The sequence below is a fragment of the Labeo rohita genome, chromosome 24 (genome assembly GCF_022985175.1).
Source record: "Labeo rohita strain BAU-BD-2019 chromosome 24, IGBB_LRoh.1.0, whole genome shotgun sequence".
NCBI classification, from domain to species: Eukaryota; Metazoa; Chordata; class Actinopteri; order Cypriniformes; family Cyprinidae; genus Labeo; species Labeo rohita.
This window is the reverse complement of record NC_066892.1, coordinates 28802098-28819351: the sequence shown is the minus strand read 5'-3', so window position 1 is coordinate 28819351 and position 17254 is coordinate 28802098. Positions and strand designations below refer to the sequence as shown.

Sequence of the window (17254 nt, the reverse complement as noted above, 5' to 3'; positions counted from 1 at the left end):
ATTGAAAGAAAACAAGCTGACAAAAAGATTAAATGTAATATTTGGTAATACTATTGCATAATGATAGATAAACAAGCATTTTTTGTAAGCCTATGATTTTTGACTGGGAACACTATGAGTGTAATTATACATTTTTGGGAATTAACTTTTTTGTTCTACCCTGTGTATTCAAAGGCAGTAATTTTTTGTCCAATGTAATAACATTTAACTAGCATATTTGGGACAAAGAAAGTAGCAAACTACATGAGGGTTAAAGGATTTATTTATTTAGGAACAAATAGCCAGATTATGCAGTATTAAACTTGAAGATGCTGGGTATAATAGGATATATTTGTGATTGTGGTTTATTAGGAGGTCAAAGAGAAAGAAGGAGAGGCCGAGGAGCGAGAGGAACCAGAATCTCCTGAAAGCAATACGGCCGTCTACACCGCAGACAAGAAGAGGCAGCTGTGGCGAATGGCTCACTATCGCACAGATGAGAGACATGTAGGAGTCTGACTCCATTTACACAATTTCACTACTACCACATTCCTCCATTTGTGTAGAAGAACATGCACATACCACAGATGTGATTTTTAGATATATAGTTGTCCTGAATTGTTCTTTTTTGCATTTTCAGCTGCTCACCACACAGGACGGCTACACCACACCGGAGGTCTGTGTTTCAGACTCACTTTAATAAATGAGCATTAAATATTAATACATGAGCCTGTCAGGAATGAAAGCAGTGTAAGTATTGTGACTTTACTCTGTCTCAGGTATTGATCGTAACATCAAACGGAGCCTCGCTGGACTTCACGTCGGTCCCTCATGAGAACGGCCCGAAGTCTGTGGAGCTCTACTCAACCCCTCATTATAGACCCGGCCAACTAGAGCCTGATCCGCGTAAGGCAGCCGCTTCCTCATCCTGTGACTGAACAAAAAAGTCCTGGAGTCCAAAACGGGTGGCTGAGAGTTTACAGGGTGAAAGTTCAGCCGAATGGTTTAAAGAAAAAAAAAAAAGAAAATGTCCCGTATAGCATTCCATACACTGTAAAATCCAATAGTTTACCTTACTTAGATATAATTAGTTATCTTTACTTAGATGCTATACTTACTAGGTTTTAGCAAGTTACATCTACTTTCAAGGCAAGTAAAACAATTTACTTACTACTTTGAGTGACGCTTACTTAAAATATTCAAGTAGCCACAAAGGAACCAATGACATTAATAAACCAGTGAGAGGCAGCAGTGCACTAATATGTTGCTAATTTGCAAAATAAAAACAGAAGAAGAAGAAAAGAAAAGTTTTTGAGGTGGGGCAATTTTTAATCTGCAGTTATTTTTCACTAGTTATATTCACTCATTTCCCAAAGTCATCTTGAATGTTGTTTCAATACAACTGAAATATTTGGTAGAACATCATATAAGCTGACTTCATAAATTGATGTTGATTTTCGTAAAATGTGGGGGGGTTTTTGTCGTTGTTTTTTACTTACCATTATAGTGATTAATGTTCCCTTTGGTTGGGCACTTGGAACTTTGTTTATCTTGTTATAATTTTTTCTTCTCTTGATGCAGCAATGCAACATGAAATCATAATTTTTTATTTCAAGGGAAGAAAAATAATAAGTAGATTACTTTTAGAAGGTAATCCACTCATTTTTCTTAATTAATGACTTAATTAATTAGCTAATATTTTTTAATATGTTTATAAATGATCTTCAACAATTTCCATGTTCATCATAAACACCTTGAGAAACTTAATTAGAGTAAGACAATCCTTTGATATTTGTGGTAATGTGCTCTAGTCAAAGTGAGACTTTAACATTCAGCACGTGAATCACAACAATGGTAACAATTCAATTTTATTTATTTTTATTAATTGTGACAATAACTATTTTATTATTTTCTTTTCTTTTTTTGTTGTGCTACTACTGACACAAAACAGTAAATAAAATTAGCAAATAAAAACAACAACAGTAAAACAAAGCAATTGCATAATTTATTCATGCCGCAATGCACTCTGGGAGTCAGTGAGTAGCTATACTAAGTCTAAAGTAAGTCTAAAGTAAAGGATCAAGTACCCCCTACAGTTCTTTTTTAGTTACTAGAACTCTCGTGTAAGTAAACTATACTAACTAAGCATTTGTCAGTACAATATACTATTCCTATTTCACTTTACTTAGTTTTTTTAAGGCAATCGGTTTGCATGCTATTTTTAAGTAAGCCCAACTAATTAGATTTTACAGTGTATAAGTAGATTCAACTTGCAAAAACTCATTTTGTCAATAAGGAATGCTGATCCAATATAAAATCAAACATAAATACATTTATTTTCTACATTTATTTAGTTTGTATATGAAGAATTAATTTGCAAAAACAGATTTAACATTTTTGTAAATGTTCAAAAATCATGTTTTTTATTATGTTATCATATTTTATTGTGCTAGTTAGCTGTATTTTTAGTTATTTGTTACGTAATCAAAATAAACCAACTGCAATTGAGATTAATTGGAATGCACATGAAAAAACATGATTTTTGACAAATTATAAAAATGAAGTTATCTGTTTTTGCAAATTAACTCCTCTCTCTCTCTCTCTCTCTCTCTCTCTCTCTCTCTCTCTCTCTCTCTCTCTATATATATATATATATATATATATATATGTATATATTTATATATATATACACTACCGTTCAAAAGTTTGGGGTCAGTAAGACTTGTAATAGTCTTTAAAGAAGTCTCTTATGCTCATCAAGGCTGCATTTATTTGATTAAAAATATAGAAAAAAAACAGTAATATTGCAAAATGTTTTTACAATATAAAATAATGTTTTTTATTTTAACATACTTTAAAATAGAATTTATTCCTGTGATGGAAAGCTGAATTTTTATCAGCTGTTACTCCAGTCTTAAGTGTCAGATGATCCTTCAGAAATCATTCTAATATGCGGATTTATTATTAGAATGATCAATGTTGGATAATATCAACAGTTGTGCTGCCAAATATTTTTTGGAACCTGTGATTTTTTTTTTTTGTTTTTTTTTTCAGGATTCTTTCATGAATAACAAGTTTAAAAAGTACAGTGTTTATTCAAAATATAAATATTTTATAACAATGTAAATTATTTATTATGAACTTTTAATAAACTTTTAATTATTAACTTAATACATCCTTGGTGAATAAAAGTATTAATTTCTAAAAAAAAAAAAAGAAACAATAAAAATGTACTGACCCCAAACTTTTGAACGGTAGTGTATATGTATATATATATATATATATATATATATATATATATTTTTTTTTTTTTTTTTTTTTTTTTAAATAAATAAGAATATAAGAGTAATGTGTTTAGTAATATAGCAAATATATTACTAAACGCATTACTCTTATAGTCTTATTTATTATATATATATATATATATATCAATATATCAATATATATATTGAATCTTAAAAATTACATATATATGCTACATCACTAGACATATTATTGTTTTTTATTTAATTGTTTTTTTATAGATTATTTTAAAAAAATTGGCAATGGTGTAAAAAATATACTAAAATATATTTTATATATTTTCTTTTATTTTGTTTTTCTTCTAAATTAAATCTATCTGGTTTAAGGATGTTTAGATATTAAGTGGAAATAAGACAAAAATACTGATTAAGATTTTGGTGCAAATCAATATGTAGTGAAATAGCATTTTAAGATGTTTTTCCACCTGGTGCAGTGCATAATCTCACAGTATTCCCATAAACATCCCAATCCCTTAAATATTTCCCATACATTTCAGGAAGTTTGTGTTTTTCAGTTCTTGGAAATGGAGTCTGAATTTTCCAGATAAGTGCATGTAAAGCCTCCATTCATGTTCAAGGGCTGAGATATTAGATGAGTCACAGAATCCGACCTTAAACTTTGATGACCAGTGACTTCTGTTTGCTAAATATAAATGTTTGTGTTTTTTTTAGAGAAAATGGACTGCGGTGTTTACAAGATTGACTCAACGTACGTTGAGCTTCCCGAGGTTCCCCAGCCGTTCGGTGTTGTGCGTGTGAACGCTGTGGTTAAGGCCTTCAGGTTCATAATGAAGCAGAGCTACATCTGCGCTCTCATCGCCATGATGGTGAGTCCTGCTTCACAGTCCTTCCTTTCAGCAGCCGTTTTACCCCTAATTAGGGGTCACCCACCCACACCTGGCTTCCTTAGGTGGATAGTTTGGTCATTACTCATGACACATCCGCAAACTTCTTTTGAATCTTTTGAGGGTTTGATCTTTGATGCACTGAAGTACAGTTAGGTCTCACATACCTCATAACTGAAGGCATGACATTGATTTAAAGACATAATTTAAAGTCTTGTATGAACATTTGTTGGTTTGTTTTTTTCTTCCTGACCATCCGTCCAGGCTTGGAGCATCACGTACGTGAGCTGGCTGACCTTCGTCTTCCTCATCTGGTCGTGTATTCTGTGGATGGTGAGGGACCGGAGGAAATACTCAATGATCACCTCTCCGTTCATGGTGTTTTATGGGAACTTGCTCATCATCCTGCAGTACATCTGGAGCTTTGAGTCGCTGCAGCCGGTTCCTGGACTCTTCTTGAAGAAAGAAGTGCCTTTCCGGGAACTGGGATCTAAAGTAGGACCGGTTTATGTGTTTATACGTGTTTACTAGGGCTGGCTGATAAACGATATGTTGTGATAATGTTTATGTTGATCATTATGATAAGCTCTAGACATTTTTATTCAGTATGGATTATTTACACAGCAGAAATAAAGACATTATTCCAAATACACAATGAAACTGAATATGTGACACTGATGTGGGCAACCTGTCAAAATAAAAGTCGAGTTTAACTTGAAGAAATTATGACAATACAGTATATTGCTGTTGTATACTGACATATAATTCTCAGAGTAATAATAATAATATTAATATATTAAAATATGAAACAACCAAGATAATTGTTCATCCATGTTTCATGAACTTTAAATTTATATAGTTCTGTCGTGCAGCATCTTATTTAACAAAAAATAAAAATGCAAATGTTTTGTTGTATTTAATGAAATTACATGTTTTATTAATGCATTTCATTTTTGATGATAAATTTGTAATAAATCGTACAACAGAATCTAGAAAAAAAAAAAAAAAAGGAAAGCAGAATTTAAGGGACAATGAAATGGATTTCATGGTGCCCTAAATTTAAATCTTGCTCTATGGAGTTTAATTGTGCATAGACAAGTTCTGTTTTACATTCATTCTCAAGGAAAGCATTTCCTTCCCCATTAATGCTACAGTAAATGAATATTGTGATAAATATTGAGATATTTATTGAGAAAAATATATATGATATGGGGAAAAATATTGTGGTTGTATTTTTGGCCTATTACCTATTGCTAGTGTTTATGTATTTGTGTTCAAATCACTTTTAAAAAGATTTTTAAAATGTTTAAAGTTCTGATTGGATGAGTCACACTGTGTTCTGATTGGCTGTGATTGTGATCGACAGCGTGATGCTTGGTGGAAGAGTTGTTTGTTTTGATTATTGGTAATAACACAATTATTTATTGAATCACTGAACTACTGCTGCATTCTGTGCAGTACAGTGATTTTATTTGATTAAGGGAGTTTTGGCACTGAACAACACACATAGTCTCTTTTGAATTAATCACTGACTCTCTATAATTTACAGTGCGTTTGTGTGTGTTTGTGCAGACTTTGTGCCTCCTCAGTTTCTGGCTGTTGGTGAGGCAGTTTTTGACTGAGAGGAGAGAGAAACAGACAGATGAAACCCAGCTGTCTGACGTCAAAGTGGAGGGACACACAATCGGTGAGAGACACGTCAGTCCACCTGTACAGAAACGACACCTTTACCACTAAAACTAAAACCATCAAAAATTTAAATCAAATAAAGTATAAGTTTAAATAATTATTTACTTGTTTTATTTTGGTTATTTAGTTTTTTTTTTTATATAGTTTTAGATTATTTTAGTTTCATTTCAGTATCACATTAAAATAGACAATGTGAAATGATGCCTATCTTAAATAAAAAATAAAAAAAAAAATCAAATAAGTATTTTTATTTTATTTTTTATTTAATTTAGTTTAATTTAAGTCATTTAGTTGTAATGTGATGCTAAAAATCGTACTAAAATAAGAAATTTAAACTGAAAATATAAATGTATAAAAATATATATATTTAATTAAAAAATAATAAAAATGACAAGGCACAAAACAAAATCACTAAAACTTTAAATAAAATTAAAATTAAAATATAAATTAGAAAAATAAAAACTCAATCAAATGATTAATAAAAACTATCTTGACACTGGTTTTGATAGGTTTCCAGAAGGCCGTTTCCATTGAATTGTTCTGTTTTGCAAAGTTAAAATGCGAGAAAAAGGTTGCAAAATCTGCTGTTCCATGCATTTGGCATTTCATAGATAAAATAATGTGCATTGTCACGTAAGTTTAGGTGTAAAAGCCAAACGAAAAAAAAAAATAAATCCTGAGCCGTTGTGTATACTGCAAATATTTTATCTTTGGCATCCCAGATGAATTAAATTAATTAAAATGAATTTAAATTAGCCAGCTTACTGCTGACACTTTTCAAAAACAATTTAATATTAGGAGATATAATCTAAACGTCTGAACATTCTATATAGTTTATGTACATTTTCAGTTTTTCAAAGGGTTACCATTTAGAAGTAACAATTGATAATGAGAGTATGTTGTGTTAAGGAGCTTTGAAAATGGCAATAACATCAAATCAATCAGTGCTGATTTGTTTTCAGAGACAGACAAGTTGTAACTGAAACATTTTATTTGTGTATTTAACTTCTGTAAAAACCTTGAAACTTTTAGAGCAAGTTTTTTTTTTTTTTTTTAAAGCTAGTAAAGTAATTAAAAATAAATAAATATCATTTTATTGATAATTTGCATTTTTATCAGTTATATTGATAAACGTTTTGATGCACTAAACTTTTCTTCACGTGGAATCTTGGCTATAGTACAAGGGTGGAGATTTAAGGTTGAGTTAACTACAAAAACTGTATTTAATATAAATATTTAAATGTTTTGTCAGTCCTAGATTGTGCATGTGAATTTGTGTGTTTGTGTGTTGTAGAGTGTTTGGAGGAAGAGGCCGGTGGACACAGAGAGATGATGGACGTGTTGGGCCGTACAGTCATGGCGATGCTCAACAAATACTGGATCTACATCTGTGGAGGAATGTTCTTCTTCGTTAGCTTTGAGGGACGCATCGTCATGTACAAGATCATTTACATGATGATGTTCCTCTTCTGCGTGGCACTTTATCAGGTTTGTGTTGCACTCTGTGGCTCTGATAACCTGACAAAACTTCAACTTTAACAAACAACACATTTAAGTGCTGTTGATAGTAATAAACACAGTAAAGAAAAAAAAATAGACGACAATAATTCATGTGGATTTTGTTTGTCTCTGTGGTTTGTATACTGTCAGCTGGTTTATTTATCGTCTGTTTGGTTTGTATGTAATCCTTTTTGTGTTTTTTTGTCATTTGTTGTTTTATTTTGTTTATGCTGTGGTTCATCTTTCATTTGTTTTTGTTATTGTCCGTTTGTTGTTTTATGTTGTTTGTTTACTATCTTTTTGTTTGTTTGTTTGTTTTGTAACAGAAGCGTGTTTCTCCCACTGGATAAAAAGGAAATTCAGACACTTTTCTTGCAGCTTTTCTTGTGAAGAAAAAAAGTTATAATTGCAAGATTTAAATTTAGAATTTCAAGATATTAATGCTGAAGAGAACTCATAATTCTGAGAAGACAAGTCATAATTATGAGATAAAAACTTGCAAAGAAATGCATTGCAAAAAAAGACAGAATTGTGAGAAAGTTTATATCAAACTTTACATCAGATAGAAGAATTGTGAGAAAAACTCAGTCGTATGAACTGTGAGAAAAAAGCCTGAATTGTGAGAATTTGTTGCTTTTTAAAATTAATTAATTAATTGATTAATTAATTGATTATTTTATTGTGCAGAATTAAAAACACACAATTGCGAGATGTATTTTTAATTTTTTTACATTTTTTTAATTAATTAATTAATTTATTTATTTATTATTTTATTGCGCAGAATTAAAAACACAAACACAGCTGCGAGATGTAAAGTCTAATTTGTTAATAAAAAGTTGCAATTACTTTTTACCTTTTTTTTTTTTGTTTGTTTTGCAGAAAGAAAAAAATTGTAAGATGTAAAGTCAGAATTCAGAGATAAAAAGTTGTAATTCCTTTTTTATTTCTTATTCTGTGTTGGAATGGGCTTCTGTAGTTTTTCCTCCTTCATCTACTGTTGTGTTTGTTTGTGTAGCAGCAGATATCTTTCTACATCAGTTGATGTGTTTTCTGGCTCTGTTTCAGTTGCACTATGAGAGGTGGCGCTGGATGCTGAAGTATTTCTGGATGTCAGTGGTGGTTTACACCATGCTGGTTCTCATTCTGGTCTACACCTTCCAGTTCGAGTCCTCCATAAACGTGTGGTCCAACATGACAGGCATGAGCAGAGAGAAGTATGCATTTAACACATCTTCTACATAGACTGATATTTGCACAACTTATTTACGTTTACAATATCACAGCTGTTGTGGTGTCCTCATCTGTGCAGGCTGGAAGATCTCGGTCTGGAGAAGTTCTCGGTTCCTGCTCTGTTCACGCGGATCTTCATTCCCACCTCTTTCCTGCTGGTCTGCATCCTGCACCTGCACTATTTCCACGAGCGCTTCCTGGAGCTCACCGACATCAAATCTGTGGCTGACAAACAAAAGAGCACTATCTCCAGGTACAGTGTTTGTTGAAACCTCAAAATGAAAGAATTGACCATTTTCAAGATTTCCGCGCCTTTATAATCTCCGTGAGTCTGGCCGCAGTTGTTTTCCCGTTCTTCATTACAAACCTGCTCAGTCTCAGAGTGCTTGCATGTGGCGATTGTAAATTGACAAGCTTTTTTCAAGTTCAGCCATGAATTCTCAGTTGGACTGAGATCTGGACTCTGACTCCAGGAAATGAACAGGGTTGTTTTTAAAGCATTCCTGTAAAGCTGGATCCTTTATGTTAGGGGTCATTTCTGAAAAACACATCTTCTCCCAAGTTTCAGACTCCATCAACTTTTCCGACAGGATTTCCTTAGGAAATAATCCTGCCATCACCATACTTCACAGCAGCCATTGCGCGTTTTATGATAATGCACATGTTGTCAGATGGCTAAAATGTTTAATTTCGATCCTATTCCATAATACTACTACTACTACTACTAATAATAATAATAATAATAATGTTGATAATGTTAAATATGTATAATTCGTTTTTACTTTTTAAGTTTTAGTAAATTTTAGTTTTAGTATTTTTTTATATATATATGTATATATATATATATATATATATATATATATAAAAAGAATAATATTTTATAAATAATTATAAATACATATATTTGCATATAAATATATTTAAATGTATATAAAAAATATTTATAAAATATTTATGTATAAAGAAAAATAATGCAAGAAAAATATTTCTTATATTTATTTTATATTTTATATTTTAACGTAAAATTATATAATTTCAATTAGTTGCCAATTTAGTTGCCATTTTAAATTTTAAGGTAAAAGTAGTAGTAGTAGTATTAATGGTAATATAATCATAATATATATTGCAAAAATATGATAATAATTTAATGATTCTGCATTTCTTAATTATTATAGATTAGTTTGTTAAGATGTTTTGCTCTGCTATTATAATGTTTATTAATATGTTGAATTAGTTTTTATTTTTTACATTTTAGTTAATTTTAGTTTAAGGAATTGTATGGTTTTTTTTTTGTTGTTGTTTTTTTTTACCCCATATTTTTGACATATTTACCCCTTATTTTACCCCTTTATATTTTGTCATATTTAATTTAATTTAGGTTTTTTTTTTGGTTTTTTTTGTTGTTGTTTTTTCACTTTAAATTTCAAAAATGCAAGAATATTAGCCTGAAATTTAGTTTCCAAAGAACAATTTATATTTTTTTAAGTTAAAAGTATTATTATTATTATTATTAATGTTAATGTTAATATAATTATAATAAACATAAAAATAAATATTATAATAATTGTAACAAATCTATAATAATTTATTGATTCTGCATTTCTTAATTATTATAGATCAGTTTGTAAAAAAGTAGTGCTGTCAAATGATTAATCGCATCCAAAATAAACATTTTTGTTTACATGTTCTACGTAAACAAAGTGTACTGTGTATATTTATTTATATATAAATGCACATATATACAGTATACATTTTGAAAATATTTCCATGTATTTACATTCATATAATTTATATTATATATAAATATATTTAATATATAAACATAACATTTTTCTTAAATATATGTGTGTGTGTATTTCTATATGCATAACACATTTACACAGTAAACATACATATATTATGTAAACAAACACTTTTTTTTTTTATTATTGTTTGACAGCACTAAAAAAAAGATCTAAGGATCTAAAGATAAATAAATCAATCCTAATGAAGTATGTGATTCAGTGGCGTAAACCCAAAAAAACATGAAAAAGATGGCAAATAAAATACTGATTTTTAGTCTCAGCACTGGTTATGTTTAATACTTTTGATTTTTTCCGTTCAGCTTTTTGTTTTTATTTGTGTAAAACTGAATGTGAATCAGTGAACTGTCTCATCATGAATGTGATTTTTCCTCGATTGTCAGGCTTGTTCATCTGGATGGCAGTCTGGTGGACATTTCCATGGTCAAACCTTCATTTAACTCCTCCATAAACGAGGAGGGGATTGAGGAGAGAGAAGAGCTGGAGAAAGAGGAAGATGATGTTAAACAGAGGGAGGAAGAGAAGATCTCCGAGCCAGACTTCATGCCTGAAACCTTCAGCTGCCCGATGACAGCAGATCCTGTGCCGGACCAGGGATCAGGTACGTTCGGCATGTGTGGACGCACTGAAAAAAGTCTGTTTTTGTATCCGTCTAATCAAAAATCATGCTTTAAACCTGTTTTGTTCACTCTGTCGAAAAGCAAATAACTCTGTCCACAGAAATAATTACAAGAAACCAACATCAAACAGAATCTCTGCTAAGATGTAAACTAAGAAGGAAGCTTGGAAACCAAAGCACGGTTCACATAAGCAAATAAACACTCTTTTGTACCCATTCGTGCTGATTGAAGAATAATGCAGTAAAACCAGATCATATCCCTGCAGATGGTGAATTATCTGAATTAAGCCTGTGAAATTAAATTGCAAGACCAAATCATATTTAATATCCTGACTTAAATGAGAATGTGAATTCATATTGGTGGCTCTCATTGGCGCGATACAACTGGAAGAGGCTTTTATTGGCGTGACGGAGCGGGACGGGGCCAGCACAGCAAACAGACCGGAATAAAACCGTCTAGACTTGTTTAATATGTAAACACTTTTACGGTCAGCCGATATGCTGTCTTTCACACTGTTAAAGTCTTCAATGCCTGCTTATGACTGGACTGAATGAAGATTAGATCACTAAATCTTTTGAAAACACTTGCTGTTTCTCTCCGTATACAAAAAGTGTGAGATTTAAGAGTCAATTAAGTGATTTTAACAGTACAGGTGCATCTATTTTAGATCGAGTATGTTCTCGTTAGCCTTTTCGAGTGAGTTTCAAGCTGTTTTCTGTGAACTGTGTGTACTAGAGAACATCTGCGAGTCGAACTTTGCTTTTCTAAACTGTTGTTACTGAGCTGCCCGTGCTTTATGTATTTCATAAACATGTCCGAAACATGTCGCTGTGATTCATCTGTGGGTGGTTGTGTTTTATGACTGTTTTGAATTTTGAGATATTTTACCCATTATTGGCTGTTTCAGCGTCGTAATGTTGACAAATGGCTCAGCACAGACTCGTTGTTGTATTATTTCATTGGAATCAGCTGCTCGTGTTCCCAAAAACCTGATGTTTTCAGCACATGTGTGGATGTGACTCATTAAACCTGTGTGTTACTGTCAGATAAATCATTTCAATTGCTATTATAATATTTATTCATAATTACAGTTAGCTTTTATTTTCATGTTTTTAGTTTTAATTAGATTTTTTGTTTGTTTTAGTCATTTTTGTAAAGTGTTTATATCCTACCCAGCTTTTTTTTTTTAATTTAGTTAACAATATAAGTGCATCCTTTGCAGGTTGCAGAGCTTATTTTTGTTCACATTCTAAAGTTATTTTAGTATTATTTCTCTGCTATTATAATATTTATTAATATTTAATTTTAATTTATGTTTTAGTAATTGTACTCCTTTTGTGAAGTTTTTATATTCTATTCACCTTTATTATATTTTTCATGATTTTTTTTTTTTTTTTTTTTTTTTTTTTTTGGTAATTTGGTCTTTTTTAGTATTCAACCAAAACTTTTTATTACAATTGCTTGTCAAGGCAACATTTCTAATGTTGTTCCAATTTTAACTAATTTTTAACAATGTAGGTGCATAATTTTCAGATTGCAGTGTATATATACATATATATACTTTTTTAATATTTTATTTAGTTTTAGTTTATATATTTAACTTTATTTTTTTCATAATTTTGGTACTTGTTTATTTCAATTAGTGGTCAAGGCATTCTAAAGCATTTCTAATTTTGTTCAGATTTTAACCTATCATTCATTTATTATTAATTTGACTTATTGTTAATACAGATAAGTACTGATTTTTCAGGTTGCATTATTTCTTTGTGAATGGATTATTAAATGAGAACTTGTTTTTAATAATAAATGTACGTCATATTCAGGTTGCAGAACCTCTTTTTGTTTGCAAGTTATTTTAGTATTATTTTAGTTATTTTAGTATTATTTCTATACTGTTATAATGTTACAATTTTAAATTAGCTTTTATTTTTTATATTTTTATTTTTTAATTTTAGCTTAAGTTTCAGTATTTTCAGTATTTCTATAATTTCAGTAATGTTACATGTTTTTTGTCAAACTTATTTATATTAAACTGCCAAAGCAACATTTCTAAATTCATTCAGATTTTTTTTTGGTTAAGTTTTATTTTTATTTTATTTTATTTTATTTTATTTTATTTTATTTTATTTTATTTTATTTAAATTTATTTAATTTTATTTTATTTTATTTATATTTTTATAAAAATAGTTTTGGTTTCAAAACAACGCTGATGTGGACTCCTTTTTCAGAGTATCAATTTTGGGGTAATTTCTGAAAATGTCAGTTTATTTAAAAAAATGGTATTGCCGTGGTACATGTTGTAGTTTTTGTAAGTGATGTGTGTGTTTCTCTTGTGAAGAGCTGAGGAATAAGTGGCACCTGGTGGTGGAGCGTCTGACGGTGCTGTTCCTGAAGTTCCTGGATTACGTGCAAAAGCTGCAGCTCTTCATCTGGTGGCTGCTGGAGCTTCACATCATCAAGATCGTCTCGTCCTACATCATTTGGGTCTCAGTCAAAGAGGTGAGAAACAACCACAGCTTCGGTGGTCCAGCGTACAGGTCAACATGATCTCTTTTGAACAATCCAGCTAAAGCAAAGATGGGTTAGATCAGGGCTTTTCAATGTTTTCAATGCCACGGACTCCCAAATATGATCATCATGATGCAAGAGACACTCATTCCTTGATTATTACCTTTACAGTCCAGCCAAAAACTCCACAACATCTGTTTTTGCGTCATCCTCATCCCCATGTTTTGTGTGTGTGTCAGGTGTCGCTGTTTAACTACGTGTTTCTGGTGAGCTGGGCCTTCGCTCTGCCGTTCAGCCAGTTCAGACCATTGGCGTCAAGCGTCTGCACCGTCTGGACCTGCGTCATCATCGTCTGCAAAATGCTGTACCAGCTCACCTCCATCAACCCGTCCACATACTCCAAGACCTGCAGCATGGTGAGCCGCTCGCTCGCGCTCCTCAGCACACGCGGGACGCGCAAACGCTCTCGTTCTGACCGAGTCTGTGATTCTCTCCTCCAGCCTGATAACTACACAGACGCTCAGCGCTTAGACATGGCCAAATCTCTGCTCTACAGCAGCCCAGTGGATCCCGCCAACTGGATCGGCCTCAGGAAGTTCTCGCCGTTACTGGAGAATCTGAGGGTAAGAGCTGCTGATGTGCGAACACACTCATCAATACGCAGCGTCTAAAAATAATGTTTCGGCCGCTCCTGCCTGTGCTGGGTGATCTGAGACAATATTCTGCATGATTTTGCTTTTATTATTATTCAAAATAGATTTTATCCCTCGCACAGTGGGATTATTTAGACTTTTTTTTTAATTTATGCTAATTCAGTAGAAGTACATTTGCAAAAACATACATAAAACCATTTCCACCAGGATTTTATAGTTAATTAAAATCATATTTAAGACAAAATGAAATTAATGACCTATATAGATGTTTTAAAAAAATAAATAAAAAAATGACAAAAGCAAATTGCAAAATTACTAACACTTTAACTAAAACTAAAAACTGATTTAGATTAATAATAATAATAATAACACTGAAAAGCACCTTAGATAAAATAAAAGTAAAGATTGGTCACATTTAATGTTCAGTTGGTCAGTAGTGTTACATTAGTGTTATCAAAATGCTCTTACAGTTTGTGTTTTCATATTTTCTGTTTTCATTTTAATTTTATTTAAAGTTTTTGTAATTTTGTTGTTTTTTAATAATTTTTAATAGTTCTCGTAGTTGTTATTAATTTTATTTTAATTATATTTTAAATATATTTTTATTTCATTTTAAATTAATTTAAATTCTATTTATTTTAATTTAATTTTTAATTTTTTTTTATTTCAGTTTTATTCATTTTGATTTTTATTTAATTTTACTTCGTTTTTTTGTGATTTTGTTGTGTTTTTATAATTTGTAATAGTTCTTGTAGTTTTAATTAATTTTATTAATTAAATTAATTAAACTAATTTTTATTTGTTTTAATTTAATTTAATTTGTATTTAATTTTATTTTTTGTTTATTTTATTTTATTTCAGTTTTTGTCATTTTGTTGTGTGTTTTTGTCATTTTTAGTAGTTCTTGTAGTTTTTATTATTTGTATTAATTCATTATATTAATGAAGTATTCATTTTTATTTCAGTTTTAGTTTAAAAAAAAACCAAAAACATTAACTTAAGGTAACATAAATGAGAGGTAAGTAGCTGATTTTTTTTTTTTTTGGTAAATTAAAATAACCCTATTGGTCACACAAATTGGCAACACTGATGAATGTACATTGTGCCAATTTATACAGTACATGCATATGTCACTTTTGGCTGTTAGTTTCAGACCCTGCATGTATTTCACTATCATCCTTGTCCATTTATTTATTTGTTTGTTTGTTTATTTTCTCCTCGCAGAATAACTTACTGATGCTGGCTCTTCTGGCATTTGAAGTGACCATTTACCGGCACCAGGATTTCTACCGTATGAAAAACAACCTCACCCCTCCGGTCACAAGAACCATTTTTCACAACATCACACGGCAACATCTGGACGACGGCATCGTCAACTGCGCCAAATATTTCATCAACTACTTCTTCTACAAATTTGGTCTTGAGGTAATGTCATCATGATGTCTGTTAATAAATATATACACTACCACTTTTTGATAATAAAGCCTCACCAAGGCTGCATTTATTTGATCAAAAATACAGTACATTTTTAAAAAATAATATTAGAATCTAAAACAGCTCTGATCTGTGTGAATATCTGTTAAGATGTAATTTATTCCTTTGATCAAATCTGAATTTTTAGCATCATTACTCCAGTCTTCAGTGTCACATGATTCTTCAGAAATCATTCTAATATGCTGATTTGCAGGAACATGAATGTGTCCTACTTGCCAAAAGGGCCAGTTTTTCATTTGTAAATCTCACTTGGACAGTCACTAATAGTTTATCATCTGAAGCTCATGTTGCTAACACACTGTTGAGACAGATAAACCACAATAGAGTGTTAAGGTAATGGATCAGGGTTACGTGATGGATATTGAATTTTAATTTGAGTATAGTGATGCTATCAAATGCACCCATTATTATCCTAATTTGAAACCCATGGCTGATGTTGCTCCTCCAGACCTGTTTTCTGTTAGCGGTGAATGTGATCGGCCAGCGGATGGATTTCTATGCCATGCTGCACGCGTTCGGTCTGATTGCGGTGATGTATCAGCGCAGGAGAAAAGCCATCGCCCATGTCTGGTCCAAATATTGCTGTTTCCTGGCCTGCATGTTGGCCTTCCAGTACCTGATGTGCATCGGGATCCCTCCTGCCGCCTGCACGGGTGAGTCACACAGGTGTCTGCTTAAAGAAACAGTTCATTCAATAATGAAAACGTGCTTGAACTCAGGCCATCCAAGCTATAGATGAGTTGCGTGAAAGTGTCATTTCATCACATTAGGGTTTTTCGCGGGTCTTAAAAAAAGTCTTAAAAAGTCTTAAATTGCTTTTCCGTGAATTAAGGTCTTGAAAAGGTCGTTAATCAGAGCAGCAAGTCTTAAATTCATATGACCATGGCATTAATTTTCGTGAGGGATTGTTTCCTCGTGTTTCATTTTAAAGTAATGCGAAAGCGTAATTTCTGATTTTGAACGACAGTCACATCACAGATCAGGTTTCTGAGTCGAGCTGACTGACAAGAAAAGAAAAAGACAAGACCGTGGCGGAAGAGCTTCAAAACTAAATGAAAAAGCGCCTGTTTTAAAAATATTTTGGATTTTGAAAAGCCTGTTGATTTCTGCCGTTTATCTAAGGTTTCATATTTATTTGGTTCCACAGTGTTTGCTGATTTTTATTTAAACTGTGTAATTTATATATATATATATATATATATATATATATACACACACACACACACACACACACACACAGCTAATTTTATTTATTTGGTTACATGGTGTTTACTGATTTTCAGTTTTGTATACCTATTTAAACTTTGTGTAAGTTATTATTTTATAATAGGCATATAACATGGTGTATTAATATTCGTTTTGTTAATAAAAGTTTGATACATTACGTTAATGCTGCTAATTTAAAAGTGAAAGTAAAATGCACACAACGCTTTTACAAGCTACTTAAAACCAAAGGAAAGTGAAGAAAAGAGGGTAAATTCTAACGAGCTAAAAACAAGCAACTTCTTTATGCTGAATTGCTGCCAATTTGAAAGTGAAAGTAAAATGTGCACGGCGCTTCTACCGTAGGAAAGCGAGGAAAAGAGTGAAAACTGGAACAAACTAAAAACAAACAATTGCTAGATGCTATAT

General features: G+C 31.4%; 1 protein-coding gene across 4 annotated transcripts in view; it reads left to right on the top strand.

The window, feature by feature from the left end:
* LOC127155691 (piezo-type mechanosensitive ion channel component 2) overlaps positions 1 to 17254 on the top strand; it is a 154343-nt gene that overhangs the window by 100072 nt on the left and 37017 nt on the right. For 2 of the 4 annotated variants that reach the window (XM_051098089.1, XM_051098088.1), the window contains exons 9-23: positions 352 to 486; positions 620 to 655; positions 759 to 885; positions 3954 to 4108; positions 4391 to 4621; positions 5699 to 5813; positions 7110 to 7303; positions 8381 to 8529; positions 8625 to 8798; positions 10731 to 10948; positions 13306 to 13466; positions 13715 to 13891; positions 13976 to 14098; positions 15353 to 15553; positions 16071 to 16275. In XM_051098089.1, coding sequence (XP_050954046.1) covers positions 352 to 486; positions 620 to 655; positions 759 to 885; positions 3954 to 4108; positions 4391 to 4621; positions 5699 to 5813; positions 7110 to 7303; positions 8381 to 8529; positions 8625 to 8798; positions 10731 to 10948; positions 13306 to 13466; positions 13715 to 13891; positions 13976 to 14098; positions 15353 to 15553; positions 16071 to 16275 — 2401 coding nt within the window. Of the gene's footprint in view, positions 1 to 351; positions 487 to 619; positions 656 to 758; positions 886 to 3953; positions 4109 to 4390; positions 4622 to 5698; positions 5814 to 7109; positions 7304 to 8380; positions 8530 to 8624; positions 8799 to 10730; positions 10949 to 13305; positions 13467 to 13714; positions 14099 to 15352; positions 15554 to 16070; positions 16276 to 17254 lie in introns of all 4 variants that reach the window. The other 2 variants (XM_051098087.1, XM_051098086.1) reach the window with 1 other exon arrangement.